This window comes from Lathyrus oleraceus, chromosome 1, assembly GCF_024323335.1.
Source record: "Lathyrus oleraceus cultivar Zhongwan6 chromosome 1, CAAS_Psat_ZW6_1.0, whole genome shotgun sequence".
Taxonomy (NCBI): Eukaryota; Viridiplantae; Streptophyta; class Magnoliopsida; order Fabales; family Fabaceae; genus Lathyrus; species Lathyrus oleraceus.
The window spans coordinates 142,708,217-142,724,624 of NC_066579.1; the positions used below are offsets into that span (position 1 = coordinate 142,708,217).

General features: G+C 34.4%; 3 protein-coding genes across 3 annotated transcripts; 2 read left to right on the forward strand and 1 right to left on the reverse strand.

Moving 5' to 3' along the window:
• Positions 1-846: 846 nt before the first annotated feature.
• LOC127122591 (AAA-ATPase ASD, mitochondrial) lies at positions 847-2,701 on the forward strand. Its single transcript, XM_051052901.1, has one exon. It carries the CDS (start codon positions 877-879, stop codon positions 2,419-2,421), a length of 1,545 nt encoding a protein of 514 aa, XP_050908858.1. The 5' UTR covers positions 847-876; the 3' UTR covers positions 2,422-2,701.
• A 6,483-nt stretch (positions 2,702-9,184) lies between these two features.
• Positions 9,185-10,723, forward strand: LOC127096115 (uncharacterized). The gene is made up of 3 exons (XM_051034732.1): positions 9,185-9,424; positions 9,602-9,882; positions 10,168-10,723. The coding sequence occupies exons 1-3, from the start codon at positions 9,185-9,187 to the stop codon at positions 10,721-10,723; spliced, it is 1,077 nt and encodes a 358-aa protein (XP_050890689.1).
• A 3,770-nt stretch (positions 10,724-14,493) lies between these two features.
• On the reverse strand, positions 14,494-16,161 carry LOC127122595 (AAA-ATPase ASD, mitochondrial). The gene has a single exon (XM_051052906.1). It carries the CDS (start codon positions 16,103-16,105, stop codon positions 14,630-14,632), a length of 1,476 nt encoding a protein of 491 aa, XP_050908863.1. The 5' UTR covers positions 16,106-16,161; the 3' UTR covers positions 14,494-14,629.
• Positions 16,162-16,408: the final 247 nt, after the last annotated feature.

Below are 16,408 nucleotides of genomic sequence, written 5' to 3' on the forward strand. Positions count from 1 at the left end.
AAAATTATATAACCATTGTTGGTATTCAACAAATTACTTTCTTACTTGTAAACAAAATTGTTAAATATGTTTGTGTTCGTCTTAAATATCTTATATTATACTTTTAGTTTTTTACTTTTTCTTAAAAAATGAGTCTTTTTAAAAAATTATATCCATATTCTTTATCCCTCTTACTAAAATCATCGCTAATTCAGTCGTTAAATAGTAAATCGTCGTTAAAATTATTGTTAATTTATAAAAATCGTCACTAAATTACATAAGAGTCCAAAAATATGGATAAAATTTTTAGAAAATTGATTCTTTAAATAATTTTTTTCAAATTAAAAATGAAATATATTTAAGAGAATCTTAAATATATTTAACCTAAAAAAAAAAGTTAAGATTGGTTCCTCCGTCCTATAACTAATGGCCAATTTAGAATAAAATAGTGTCTTAAAATAAATGAATTATTTTAATTTCTGATATATATTTTCTAATTTTATTCTCTAGTTAATATTATTTTCATTATTTCCAATACATGATAAATGTATTTTAATAATAATATCATTTTCTCTTTTATTTTTTATTAATATGTGTAAAATAATCAACTGAATCACTCGTTAGGGTACGAAGGGAGTATGACATAAAACTATTTATTTTATATTTCTTTAGTCAAATACCAATGCCATTTTTATGTCTTGTTTTCTTAATTTCTCTCATGTTGACTGGTCGCCAAGAAATTTACAAGAAAACATAGAGAATCTTCATGGCTCTTTCCAAGTTGTGAAACAACACATGCAACACTCTTATTATAGTCCTTATAAATACCACACCATTTGAGTTCATACACCATTCTCTTATACACTTAAACATTTCAAAATATTAGAGAATATTGCAATGGGAATTGGTGAAATATTGTCACAAGTAGGTTCAATCATGGCTAGCGTAATGTTCTTATATGGCATGTTTGATAAATTCTTCCCACCTCATCTTCGTGGATATTTTCGAAAATACACAAACAAACTCACAAGCCTCATGTACCCTTACATCCAAATAACTTTCCATGAATTATCTGGTGATCAGCTTAAACGTAGCGAAACCTACACAATCATCCAAACATATCTCAGCGTGAACTCGTCGCAACGAGCTAAAAGACTTAAAGCCGAAGTTATCAAAGATAGCCAAAATCCATTAGTCCTATCCATGGATGATAACCAAGAAATCACAGATGAGTTCAATGGAATCAAAGTTTGGTGGTCTGCAAATCACACCACTAGAAAAACACAGTCGTTTTCGTTTCACCCTACTTCAGATGAGAAAAGATTCTTAACATTAACGTTTCACAGAAGAAATCTCGATGTTATAACTACCTCGTACATTCAACATGTGTTGGAAGAAGGAAAGGCCATTACGACGAATAACAGGCAGTTAAAGCTTTACACCAACAATCCAAGCAAGGATTGGATGAGGTATATGAGTACAAAGTGGAGTCATACAACTTTTGAGCATCCGGCGAGTTTTGAAACACTTGCTATGGAGCCGGAGAAGAAAGAGGAGATCATAAATGATCTTCTCAAGTTCAAAGAAGGGAAAGAGTACTATACTAAAGTTGGAAAGGCTTGGAAGCGTGGTTATTTACTTTTCGGTCCTCCGGGGACTGGAAAATCTACGATGATATCCGCTATTGCTAATTTCATGAATTATGATGTTTATGATCTTGAGTTAACAATCGTTAAGGATAACAATGAGTTGAAAAGGCTCTTAATTGAGACGTCCAGCAAGTCAATTATAGTGATCGAAGATATTGATTGTTCTTTGGATCTTACTGGCCAAAGGAAGATGAAGAAAGAGATAGATGATGATGAAAATGATGAAAAAAAGAAACTTATGAGTAAAGCTAAAGGAGAAGAGAAAAATGAAAGTAAGTTAACTCTTTCGGGTTTGTTGAATTTTATAGATGGAATTTGGTCGGCGTGTGGAAGGGAGAGGATCATAATCTTTACGACGAATTTTGTTGATAAACTTGATCCTGCTCTCATTAGGAGGGGAAGGATGGATAAGCACATAGAAATGTCTTATTGTAGCTATGAAGCTTTCAAGGTTCTTGCAAGGAATTACTTAGATGTTGAGTCTCATGATGAGTTGTTTCCTGTTATTGAAAAGTTGTTGGGAGAGACTATTATGACACCTGCTGATGTTGCTGAGAATTTGATGCCAAAGTCTATTACTGAAGATTTAGAAACATGTTTGAAGAAATTGATTCAGTCTCTTGAGGAAGCAAAGAAAAAGTTAGAGGAGGAGGAAGCAAAGAAAAAAGTTGAGGAGGAGGAAGCAAGACTTAAGGAAGAGAAAGATAAACAAGAATCTGCTCAAGAGGAAAAAAATGTGAAGGCTGATGAAAATTCTAAGGAAAATGTTAAGGAGAATGGTTTCGTCCATTAACTTGGTTTAGATTAATTTCAGTATTATTAATTATGTTTAGGAACTTTTTAGTAAGAACTTAGTTGTGTGTTATGATGTTTGTATTAGTTGCTATTGAATAAACGACTATGAGGTCATGTTTAGTCTTTCGCATGTTTAGGGAGTTTAGTATGAATTGTCTAGCATATGTTGGGGCCACATTACATAGAAGGTTTAGTCCCGTATCAATTGCATTTGTTTGGATTGAATTTTTAGCATTGGTATTCCTACGCCATTTCCAACATCAAATATTTACACAGTATACATTATTCATCGTATTTATATGGTAAATAGTGTATTTTTAATATATTTATGAACAGTGCGTGAACAGTACGTAAATAGTATACGTCAACAGTGTCTATGAACAATACACCTGAACTGAAGTGTCTATGAACAATACACCTGAACTGAACAATGACTTAAAATAGTGAAAAAAAGTTGGTTAATTAAATGTAAAAGGTTGGTTAATGAAGTAACGAAGTTGATTAATAAACGTTCAGATATTAAAAATGATTTTGAACGGCCATCGAAATTGGTTAATACAAGTTATGAAATTGATTAAAAAAGTTATGAAATTGGTTAATAAACGTTCAGATAATAAAAAAAAAAAAATTTTTTTTTAAATAATATATTATTATAATATTTTACTGTTCACCGTATTAATGAACAGTTCACCGTATTGGTGAACAGTAAAATACGATGTAGGTGTAGAATCTAGTGTAAGAATAATATTTTTCTTGAATTTTAGATTCGTATTTTAGCATATATAAATTGAAGTATTTAATTTACTATTATAAATAATATATTTTATGACGAAACTTCTATTTCAATTAAAGAAAGTCTGAGGTCAAATGACTTGAAATGCGTCATTTTATTATTTATTTTTTTAAAAGTTTCATATTTTTTCTTGGTTTTGTATAAAACCGAAGGTTATATAGATAAGGGTTTGAGTTTCGATTCACAGCTCCTACAAAGTTATATTTTATTTATAACCAAAATTTCACATTTATTTTGTAAATCTTCTTATACATTGATTCTTTAGAAAACCGACATAATAAGTTGATTAATATTATATTTAAATAAATTAAACGCAGTTTTTACCTTGGCCGATTCTTTTGATTTTTCTAAAAACCGAGATGTTAATTCTATTATTATTTTACACTTTCATTAGAATGTTAAGTTTCATTCGTTCACATTTTATACCCTGGAACATTCAAGAGGTTGTTGCTAATGTAAGGGTTTCTAAAGAGAGTAGTGAAATATAGACAATTAAATGGATTCACATATGCCTAAGTTTAAGGTAATAACCTGGAATTTCAAGTTGGAGAAAAGGTCAACAAAGAATGATGCGTGGAAAGAATGCTAAGTGTTAGCATTTAATTATCAGTTTCGAAAAGTCAAATACGTCGACTGGAGCGCCTCGAGTAGCATGTTGGACATGGTTTGGAAGAGTCTCAGAAAGAGATATTGAATATGGTTTGGAAGAATCTCAAAAGCAGATCTAACTAATCACTCGACACCATGTTGAGGTCGAAGCTTTCGACAAACTTCAAAACCTTGGAAGATTTTGGAGACTTGAAAGGTTATCTCAGCACTGGTTTTTCACAAAACTATATTCGACAAGTAGACAGTTATATGCTTGAAGTAGTTACAAATTTGGGATAATGGTTTTTCCAACAGTTTGCAAGTTCTGACAACGTGGTAGTGCTTCAGAAGACTAAGCTGCATGTTCTTATATACGTGTCTATTTTCTAAGAATAAGTTGTCAGAGACGATTATCTTTAGTTTAGTATAAATAACAGGTTTATACATTGTAATCAAGATCGTAAAATTCATATACTTCTCTATATAACTGGAGTATCTGAGTCAAAGAGCAAACAATTTGTGAGTAACATGTATGAGCATGCATCCCTTTCTTTCATTTACTGCGTTTTATTAATGATATTTATTGAAGTTTTCACTGATTTTAATTCAAGCTTTTGCATCATTAAATTTTGTCTTAACTTTGTCTGTGTACAGACATTCATAGTCACTTCACACACATACACTTTCTTGTACACGTGTTTTGAACATATTTCTTCATAGATTTTTCGAGTTAATCTCACAAACTAATTAAACTCATGATTTTTCTCTAAAAACACTTGTGAACAGATTGACACGCATGGTGGGACCTTTTCTTCAAAGTTTTGACTTTTACAAGAAGTTGTTGCATTAGTTGTCTGAAAGTTTTTGGGTTTGAGGAGTGGTAGAACTTTGGCTGAAATAATTCCTCCAAAAAGTACTTCCCACTCTCGAAATGATATTCATAACACAGAACCATCAGTCACATTGATGGTTGGTACTACATGGACATCAAACTCGATCGAACTCACATGCCCAATCCTGACCCCAACAATGACTCCCAAGTCGTTATCAGGAGTGGTAGTTTTGTTGCCACCAATAGTGAATATCCCAACTACCCCCAGGGATACTTTAGCGGTGGTAGGGGACCCTACACTCCCTTATGTCCCAAGTTTTACACAACCTCTAGTCACTAGGGATTACCCATATGGCATGTCAACCACCATGATGGTATGCTTGCAAAGTCACGCTTTGAAATTTGTAGACGATGTTGCAATGATAGCGTCACCCCTAAATCCACATTTGCATCAGAATCTGCCATAAGCAACTCTGGTCGAATGGCATAACCACAAGGAGGATTTGGATATGTTCCTCCAGGATTTCCAACCTTAACGCTTTGAAATTTGTAGACGATGTTGCAATGATAGCGTCACCTCTAAATCCACATTTGCATCAGAATCTGCCATAAGCAACTCTGGTCGAATGGCATAACCACAAGGAGGATTTGGATATGTTCCTCCAGGATTTCCAACCTTAACTACAATTTCTATTGTATCCATGAGGCAATAAATAGATGAAAGTAACCACGAGATGGTGAACCTGTTATTGCAACAGATAAGTATTGTGTTTCATCCATTAATCCAGAATACAACCCAAAGTTACTAGCAGTTTGCCCAACAGATGGATATAATTGCTATCTTTTGGAGCGCCACCAACTCCAGTTGTGCCATTACCTAATAATCAGGTGTGTGTCGAACAACCTCCATTGAGGGTAGTCGAAGGCAGCCAAGCCCAAAATGGTCCAGAGGTAGTTATGGTGCAAAGAGACCAGGATGCCGACCAAGTACTTACGAACGTCCAACAAAATAACTTGGGGGAGGGATAACATAACTAACGTGGTCGAACAGATTTTAACCCAAAATGGCCTTAACGTTGGCCTTCATAGGCCCAATTATGTATTCCCGTTGTCGGAATATGTGTGACATAGCGAATTTTCCAGGGTATGGGAAGTTCCCAAATCCACCAAATTTATTGGTGACACTAATGAGTCCACAGTTGAGCATGTTGCCATGTATCATACTGAGGATGGTGATATAGCCATAAATGAAAATTTGAAACTGAAATACTTCCCAATTTTTTTGACCGAGAATGTCTTTATGTGGTTCACCATATTGCCTCCACATTTCATATTTAATTGGAGCCAACTACAAAGGGAGTTCCATGAGCAGTCTTATGTGGGCCAATCTAAGATTATCCTTAAGGTATTGGCAAGTATGAGGCGAGAGGTGGGTGAAACCATAGATGATTACCGAAATAGGTTTAGGATAATGAAATGAAGGTGCTTCACCCAAGTACCTGAGCATAAGTTAGTCAAATTAGCTGTTCAGGGGTCTTGATTATTTCATTAGGAAAAAAATCTAGACATCCAATACTTAAGAGATGTGGACCAATTAAGAGATAGAGTTTGATAGGTCGAACGTCGGAAAGTTGAAAAGGCCGAGTTGAGTAATTATCATAAAAAACTGAAATTAGCCTATGTTGAAGTAGATGAAATAGAAAATTTTTCTGACATAGACAATGATTTTATCGAGGAAAGTGAGATCAATGTGGCAGAATTATACGCTTGATGTAACTAAATGTGACAAAAAATTTGATCTTTTAGTCTTTGATGGTCAAATCGTAATACATAAAAGGCTTAAGATTCCACCATTAGAGCAAAGAAAGAAAAAGGGTTTTTGTAAATTTCACAACTGCCTAGGTCATAAAACTTATAAATGGGTTGTTTTCAAGGACCTAGTTCAAAACGCATTGAAAGACGGGAGGCTGAAATTCACAGACAAGCAAAAGCATTGACCGGAGGAAAAGATTGATCCTAAAGTTGAAGAGGCTCTTCTGGTCGAGCATGTTGATGTATTGATAGTTGATATCACCGATGACAAAAAGTAGGTTAAATCCAGTTAGGAAGAGCAGATGAAGGTAGTTTTTCCTAAAGTCGAGGAAGAACTTCTTGATTTTCTGAATAGGTGTAAACTGAAGGATTTTGAGTTCGTGCTCTTCCTGCGTTGCTGTTTTATTTTTGATAAGGATGTTGCAAAGGATTTGGAAAAAATTAACCCTTATCAGTCAAAGAAATGTGGTTGACAAGAACAACAAAGATAATTTTTCTTCAACAAGGGGGGAGTGCCTCAAAAAACCCAGAGACCCAATAAATATGTCCCTCCTTCCGATGTTCCTCCTAAGGAGTGGGTTGGACCTGTAGGAAGGTCGACTGCTGATAAGGGAAAGTGGAAGTTGATAGAAGTTGGTGCAAGATCTTTGTACCTCGACAACTCCAAACATCTTAGAAATTCTCATACATTTCAAAGAACTACATGGGGAAAATATCATGACTAGAACCTAGTGAAAGAGGCATCAGAGGAATAAGAAAGTTACCTTTGAAGCTGGGAGTGCAAGTAAGGGTAGAAGTGTACAAGCTACAATTGGAGGCCAGACGATGAGAAAGGTTGTCAAGCAAAGGTTACTCCCCCCACTGCAACCTGTGGTGGAAAAAGAGCTAAAGGCATCCATCGATGAAGATGAAGAGATAGAAATAAATGAATTTGACTCAGGGTCGAAGGATGATTTGGATATTATATGAAATATGATATTCGTGTTTCCATTAGAGTATGACATAATTACTGAAATAACTGAAGATGAGTGTGGGTTGGCTGAAGAAATGGAAACTCACAAACCTATATGTTACTATGTTATGAATGATGGCTTTTTTAATGAAGATGAATCCATATTTGAGAGACCTGACATGTCCATGCACAAACATTTGAAGCCGTTATATATAAGGGCTAAGGTAGAAGGTGTCGGGATAAACAAGGTTTTGATAGACTGCGAAGCCTACATTAATGTGATTCCACAATCCTTACTTAGGAAGATTGGAAATTATTATACAAATTTGAAATCCAACAATATGGTCTTTCTGAACTACGAGGGAAAGACCAGCTGAATCTTGGGATTCATTCAAGTAGACGTGGTTTAGGAACCACCACTCGACCTACTTTGTTTGTTGTAATTCCAACTAAGGCGGATTAGAATTTGTTACTTGGTCGAGAATGAATACATGGGGTAGGATGTGTTCCTTATTCCATGCACCAAAGAATCAAGATCTAAAAGCCTGATTGGATTGTGTAACATATAGAAGCAGATCAAAGTTTCTTCCGTGCAGAGGTAAACCATGTTGATATGAAGAATTTTGACTGATAGTTGGCGCATATTTCGTCATGTGCGCCAGTAAGGCCAGGCTTTGACATCAAAGGGGATGATGTATATTACTCCATAAAGCTTCACCCTATATATGACTTTATATGGGAGTACGAGACCATCGAGGGATACAAAAGATGCTCTGGATCTGACGAGAATGCACTAGAGTTTGTACCAAACAAGTTTGATCAAGATGCTGAAGGAATTATGATTGGGACTATGAAAATTCTTCAAGATAAATATTCCCATAAATCAGGTTTGAGAAATCCTGATGGTGACAACGATGTGTTAGTCATCATGTCCAACATGTTGTCTGAATCAGATTTTCCACAAATATCTCTATAAGTTTGTTGTTGTATTTATCGATGATATTTTGATCTATTCGAAGAGTGAAGAGGATCATGCTGAGCATTTGAGGATTATTTTATCTGTATTGAAAGAGAAGCATTTGTTTGCTAAACTTTTGAAGTGCGAGTTTTTGTTGAAGGAAGTGAGTTTCCTTGGCCATGTGATCTCTAGTGGTGGTATTTCGGTTGATCCTTCTAAGATTGAGGCTATATCTTAATGGGAAGCGCCGAAATATGTGTTTGAGATTCGTAGTTTTCTTGGTCTGGCAAGTTATTATCAAAAGTTTATTGAAGGCTTTTCTAAGTTATCTTTTCCTTTAACATTGTTGACTAGGAAATGTCAAGCTTTCATTTGGACTGCACAGTGTGAAGCTAGTTTTCAAGAGCTAAAGAGGAGATTGACTACTGCTCCTGTTTTGATTTTACCGAATCCATCATAACCATTTGTTGTGTATTGTGATGCTTCTTTGATGGGTTTATGAGGTATGTTAATGCAGAATCAACAAGTGTTAGCTTATGCTTCAAGGCAACTCAAAGTGCATGAGAGGAATTATCCGACTCATGATTTGGAATTAGCTGTTGTTGTGTTTGTTTGGAAGATTTGGAGACATTATTTGTTTGGGTCGAGATTCGATGTGTTTAGTGATCACAAGAGTTTGAAGTATTTGTTCGATTAGAAAGAGTTGAATATGAGGCAAAGGAGATGGTTGGAATTCTTGAAGGATTATGATTTTGGTTTGAATTACCATCCTGGAAAAGCGAATGTTGTAGCCGACGCTTTGAGTAGGAAATATTTGCATATGTCAATGTTGGTAGTGCGAGAATTGGATTTGCTTGAACAATTTCGAGATATGAGTTTGGTTTGTGAAGAGACTTCTTTTGGAGTGAAGCTTGGTATGTTGAAGCTTACTGGTGGAAATTTGGATGAGATTCGAGAAGGTCAAAAATCTGATTTGGTTTTGGTAGATCGTTTGACATTCATCAATCAAGGTAAAGGTGGTGATTTTCGGATTGATGAGAATGGTATCATGAGGTGTCATGATAGAGTTTGTGTTACCGATGTTTCGGATTTGAGAAAGAGGATTCTTGATGAAGGACATCATAGTGGTTTGAGTATTCATCCTGGTGCTACGAAGATGTATCAAGATTTGAGGAAATTGTTTTGGTGGCCTGGTATGAAGAAAGAGATTGCAGAATTTGTGTATTCGTGTTTGATTTTTCAGAAATCGAAGATTAAGCATCAGAAGTCGTCTGGTTTGTTACAACCGTTATCTATTCCTGAATGGAAATGGGATAGTATTTCTATGGATTTTGTTTCTGGTTTACCTAGGAATCCGAGTAATTGTGAAGCTATTTGGGTTATTGTGGACAAGTTGACGAAATCTGCTCACTTTATTCCAATTAAAATCGATTATCCGATGGAGAGACTTGCAAAGTTGTATATTGAGAAAATTGTCAGTTTGCATGGTATTCCGTCTAGCATTGTGTCAGATAGGGATGCGAGGTTTACTTCGAGATTTTGGGAAGGTTTGCAACGTGCTTTGGGTAAAAAGTTGTGTTTGAGTTCTGCTTATCATCCGCAGAAAAATGGTCAGACTGAGAGAACGATTCAGTCGCTTGAGGATCTTTTGAGAGCTTGTGTTTTGGAACAGGGAGGTGCTTGGGATAGTTATTTTCCTTTGATTGAGTTTACCTACAACAATAGTTTTCATTCGAGTATTGGTATCGCTCCGTTTGAAGCTTTGTATGGTAGAAGGTGTATGACGCCTTTGTGTTGGTACGAATATAGAGAGAGTGTTGTGGTTGGACCTGAGATAGTTCAACAAACTACTGATAAGATTAAAATGATCAGAGAGAAGATGAAGGTTTCTCAGAGTCGTCAGAAGAGTTACCATGACAAGAGAAGGAAAGTGCTTGAGTTTGAGGTAAATGATCATGTGTTTTTAAGAGTTACTCTGGTAACAGGTGTTGGTAGAGAATTGAACTCGTGTAAGTTGACGTCGCGTTTTATTGGTCTGTATCAGATTTTCGAGAAAGTAGGTGATGTGGCTTATCAGATTATGTTGCCTCCGTCACTTGCTAATCTCCATGATGTGTGTCACGTGTCTCAATTGAGGAGATACATTGTGGATCCTTCGCATATTGTCCAATTAGATGATGTTGAGGTTAGAGATAATTTGACCATGGAGACATTACCTATACGGTTAGAAGATAGAGAGGTGAAACAACTCCGTTGTAAAGAGATCGCTTTGGTGAAAGTCGTTTGGGGAGGACCGACTGGTGGAAATGTGACGTGGGAGCTTGAGAGTCAGATGAGGGATTCATATCCTGAGTTATTTGCTTGAGGTAATTTTCGAGGACGAAAATATTTCAAGTGGGGGAGAGTTGTAACACCCGATTTAATTTCCGTATTTATTTATTAGAAGTTAGATAATTAATTAAATATGTGTTCTGGTGATTATTTGAATTATTTGAATATATGTGTTATTTGAATAATTGAATTTTATGAGTAGAAATAACAATTGTCTAGTAATGAGACTAATTCATTAGAATGGGTGGATAAGTGGGTTAAGCCCATTATGAGTTAAAAAGATAGTAAGGGTTTTAGAGATTGGAGTTAGTTTTGTAAAATAAGAGAAGAAGAGAGAATAAAAGAGAAGAGAAGAGAAAGAGGAGAAGAGGAAACTAGAAGAAAAAGGACCTAGAGATTTCATATATACTAAGGTAAGAGTGGGATTTCAAGTGGTCATGGGTAAACATAATGTATGTAATATAATGTATGTGGATTAGATATCATGGACTTAGGATTTGGGGATTTTGACATTTGAGAAACCCTAACATGTGTTTATGTTTTAATCCATGAAATTGATGTTTCTGTTATGCTATGATGTTTCTATATTGAATTCCATGAATGGGTATGTGTATAGAACATGATTTGGTGTATAATTGCATGTTTGAGTTTCACTTGAAAATAGTTGATTTTGAATTTTGGTGAAAATTAGTGGAGCTTAAAATCTGGTTTCTATGATCCTAATAGTTATACAACATATAGTTATACAATATATATATTCATCACGAATTTTCATCATAAAACCACATTAATCCATCATTTTTCATGAAATAAATATTTATACAACATATATATATATATATATATATATATATATATATATATATATATATATATATATATATATATATATATATATATATATATATATATATTATGAAAAATGATGGATTAATGTGATTTTACGATGAAAATTCGTGTTGGATATATATATATATATATATATATATATATATATATATATAATATATATATATATATATATATATATATATATTGTATAACTATTTATTTCATGAAAAATGATGAATTAATGTGGTTTTATGATGAAAATTCATGCTGGACAGTAGCATTTTTGCAACAGCAGTTTTTCTGGTTTTTGACAGCATTTTGAAAAACTAGTAAATTCAATAACGTTTGAACAGTAACTCCGTTTGAGGTGTCGTTTGGACCGTTACGAAGCTAAGAATATTATCTTTAATATGATATTCATTTTGATAGCAGTAGATTAATATTTTATCAAAAGAATCATAATATGGATGTATGTTGTATATGTGGTGAATGTGAATGACATGTTTTCTATTGTTTGACATGTATTGGATGGTTTTAGATGAATTTTGTGAAGAAACATAATGCTTGAAGTTATGTATGTGATGATGTGAATTGGTGAATTTGATGAATAATATGAATTGACTTGTTTGCTTTATGTTAATGTGTTGTGATGAGATGATGAATGTTATTTGATGTATTATTTGGGATTGAAGTCATGTTAGGTGTATGTTGTGCAAATGTTGGATGTGGTATGCTTATGTATGATTAAGGGGTTGCGATTGTCTTAATTGCATGAATCTTGTTGTTGTTGCACACTTACACTAGCATGAGTCTATGAAAGAGGAAATGTTGGGTAATCTCGCGTAGATTATTTGCTTGTCCCAAACCTAACGCCGAATGGGGTTTGAAAGCTTAAGGACGAATCAAGCTTTAGAGGTGGTTATCTAGTCTATTTGAGAGACGCTCGGAAATCCGGAAATGATAATGGATGGGATCCACATGCATATCGCATTGAGTTACACATTGAGCCGCACGTGTCAGTGTAAATTATTGTTTGTGTGATTATGTGATATGATTGTGTGGATATGATTTTGGTAGATATGCATATACGTGGATTTTAGGTGATCCATTTGATATGAATCGTTGATGTGTTGTTGATGTGATATGTGTGCATATTTGTGATATATGTGATGAAATGGTGACTTGTATACATTATGGAATCATGTGAAAGTTGTATACATATTTGATTATGATTTGTAAATGATGATGGATGATAATATGTACATGAAATCGATATGTTGTGAAATATGACTTTTGTACATCGTTTAGTATTTATAAATGAATATTTGTTGATTGTTGAGGCATGTCGTATGATGGTAAACATGTGATTCTTTAATAAGATGATATGATGCATGTTTGTATGAAGCATGATGAATTCTAATAATATATGTATGTTTGTTATACGTTTCATATTATTATGTTTTTCTATAATGATTTGAATTCTCACCCTTCTGTTGGAATGATGTTCTATCGCGACATCGCTCAGGTACCGGAGATAGTGGTGCTTCACACAAGGATTAGATTCGGAGGCTAGTTCTTGTTGTGTTTTGACTAGGTAGTCTATAGTGCTCTGGTCATGTAACACTTGGGTTAATGGGATTATTTGTATTTGTTTTAATGTTGAGAGATATTGTTGTGCTCTCTTTTATCTTGTTATTTGGACATGTTTGTTTTGATGTTGAGTGACCTTAGAGCCCAAAACGATATTTTGTGGTAGATAATTTATGGGGATCATCACTATTTACCATTTATGAAGAGATATGTTATTTCGATGTGTGAATTTGCATGTTGGTTATTTGGTTTTGATTTATAATCCGTGTTACTTGTATGTGACCATTGCATGTGTTGTTTCTAGCAGAAGTAAATATGATGCCCTCGTGTATGCATGCTTTAATTTACTCTAATTATGCAATTGTATGTTGTATTTAAGTAGTAGTAGTTTGGGGGGTGTTACATGTGACAACACAACTCTTCCATAGTAACTTGCATTTCAACTATGATCCAATGGTCATTTTCTGGGTTGTTGTCGGCTGAGGTGACACCTCATGTTTCTACCATCTCAAGGATGGTGGTTAAGCCTGTTTCTGATGTGAATACGAGTCTGACCTATGATAGTTTTACTCGGGCCCATGGTGCGCACTAATTGTACTCGCTAAAAGTACAATAGTGAGAGAATGAGAAACCCCTCAAGTAAGATTGGAGCCCATAAACCCCATCATGGAAAATATGGGTATAGAGGGCTCCCATTCGGTTGTTTCCCTCTTTAATACCATTTGGCCGTTATATCCATGGACATCTCATGAGTTAGAGACTTACATTCACTCGGACAACTAACAACTCTCATTCGAACGACCACACCACTTCACACACTAAACCCGTTTTAAACGACTAGTACGCTCTCAGTCTTTGACTGGATGTTAATCCAAACGTGCTTTATTATGGACAATTCTTTATTCACACAAAAAAAACTCATCTCAGTGCACAACTAAATAAAAAACAAAATTATATTTATATTTTATGTTTTGAATGTTGGAATCTCAAAATAAAATAAAATAACATTTCTTAGAAGCCGTATTTCCATGACCAAAAGCTAGTGGAGCAAAGTTTTCTCCCTTTTTCTGTTATAAAATGTTAAAATTAAAAACTATTTGATGTGGACAAAAAGAACAAGTTATTATAATGTTAATTTAAAAGGTCTCTTTCAACTTATATACATCACATACAATAGTTGATTTAAGTCATCATAGACTAAATAAAATGGCATTCACATGCACTCCTAAACATTATATACTTTGCTAGTGGGTGGTGATGAAACTATGGATAATAAAAAAGTGATTTGACTTTGAAATTCCAATCACCTACCATGTTTTGTTTAAAAATTCATTTCATACAAACTCTTAAAAGTATATTCTATTTCTAACTTTTTCAATAATCTAAGACAATGTTTTGATGATTTTATAAAGCAACTAATACAATCATATTCTAACATTCAAACATATACTACATAACTATACTTTTATCAAAAAGTTTAAAAACATTATTTTGATTATTGAATTCAATCAAATCTAAACTAATGAGTGAAACCATTCTCCTTCACTTTTTCTTCTGATTTTTCATTGGCCTTAACCTTCTCTTTCTCAGCCTCCTCCTCTAACTTTTTCATTTCAATCTCAAGAGATTGAATCAAATTCTTCAAACAAGACTCAGAATCTTCTGTAACAGACTTTGGCATCAAATTCTCAGCAACATCAGCAGGTGTCATATTAATCTCTCCCAACAACTTTTCAATAACCGGAAACAACTCATCATGAAATTCAACATCTAAGTAATTCCTTGCAAGAACCTTGAAAGCTTCATAGCCACAATATGACATCTCTATGTGCTTATCCATCCTTCCTCTCCTAATGAGAGCAGGATCAAGTTTATCCACAAAATTCGTCGTAAAAATAATGATTCTCTCCGATCCACACGCCGACCAAATTCCATCTATAAAATTCAACAAACCAGATAAAGTTACCTTACTTTTCTTTTGCTCTTCTTTTTCAGCCTTTTTTATAGGATCCATTTTTTCATCATTCTTATCATCATCTTTCTCATTTTTCTCCTTCCTTTGTCCGGTGAGGTCAAGAGAACAATCAATATCTTCGATAACTATAATTGATTTACTCGACGTATCAATCAATAGTCTCTTCAACTCATTGTTATCCTTAATAGTTGTTAGCTCAAGATCATAAACATCATAGTTCATGAAATTAGCAATAGCAGATATCATGGTAGATTTTCCGGTCCCTGGTGGACCGAAAAGCAGATAACCGCGCTTCCATGCTTTCCCGACTTTTGCATAATACTCTTTCCCTCTCTTAAACTTAACAAGATCGTTTATGATCTCGTCTTTCTTCTCCGGCTCCATTGCAAGTGTTTCAAATCTCGCAGGGTGCTCGAATATAGTGTGACTCCACTTCGTGCTTTTATAGCCCCACCAATCATCGCTTGGATTATTGGTGTAAAGCTTTAACTGCCTGTTATTCGTCGTAATGGCCTTTCCTTCTTCCAACACATGTTGAATATACGAGGTAGTTATAACATCGCGGTTTCTTTTATGGAAGGTTAATGTTAAGAATCTTTTCTCCTCCGAAACTGGATAATAAGAAAACGATTGTGATTTTGAAGTGGTGTGATTCGCAGACCACCAAACTTTGATTCCGTTGTACTCGTCGACGATCTCTTCATTGTCGTCCATGCTTAGAACAAGGGGAGTTTGGCTATCTTTGACAACTTCGGCTTTGAGTTTTTTAGCACCTTGTGTTGAGTTCGAATTGAGATATGTTTGGATGATTTTGTAAGTCTCGCTGTGTTTGAGTTTCTCTCCGGATAATTCATGGAATTTAATTTGTATATATGGATAGAAAAGGGTGGAGAGTTTGTTTGTGTGTCTTAGAAAATTTCTTCGAAGATGTTGTGGGAAGAATTGTTCATACATGGCATATAAGAACATTATGCTAGCCATGATTGAACCTACTTGTGACAATATTTCACCAATTCCCATTGCAATATTCTCTAATATTTTGAAATGTTTAGGATGAGAATGGTGTATGAACTCAAATGATGGTGAATATATAAGTGAGTTTCATGATAAGGAAAGAACCATGTAGGTTCTCTATCTTTTCATGTAAATTTCTTGGTGACTAAGTTTTATGTACTAGGAGACATGAGAGTTGGTAACATCACAATTAACATGATAGATTTTATCATAAAAGTAAAGGTCTTGTCATTGACTTGTACTTGACTAAAAACGAAGATGAGATGCATGTGATTCAAAGAACATGAACGTGTACTAGACGCGTTCAAC

What these genes read in the sequence shown, in the direction of transcription:
- LOC127096115 (XM_051034732.1), top strand. Translation starts at nt 9,185, where the DNA reads ATGTTGGTAGTGCGAGAATTGGATTTGCTTGAACAATTTCGAGATATG. An exon ending in TCATGAGGTGTCATGATAGA is followed by an intron (nt 9,425 to 9,601) that starts GTTTGTGTTACC and finishes TTGATTTTTCAG; the next exon opens with AAATCGAAGATTAAGCATCA. An exon ending in GTGTCAGATAGGGATGCGAG is followed by an intron (nt 9,883 to 10,167) that starts GTTTACTTCGAG and finishes GTACGAATATAG; the next exon opens with AGAGAGTGTTGTGGTTGGAC.
- LOC127122595 (XM_051052906.1), bottom strand. Translation starts at nt 16,105, where the DNA reads ATGGGAATTGGTGAAATATTGTCACAAGTAGGTTCAATCATGGCTAGC.
- LOC127122591 (XM_051052901.1), top strand. Translation starts at nt 877, where the DNA reads ATGGGAATTGGTGAAATATTGTCACAAGTAGGTTCAATCATGGCTAGC.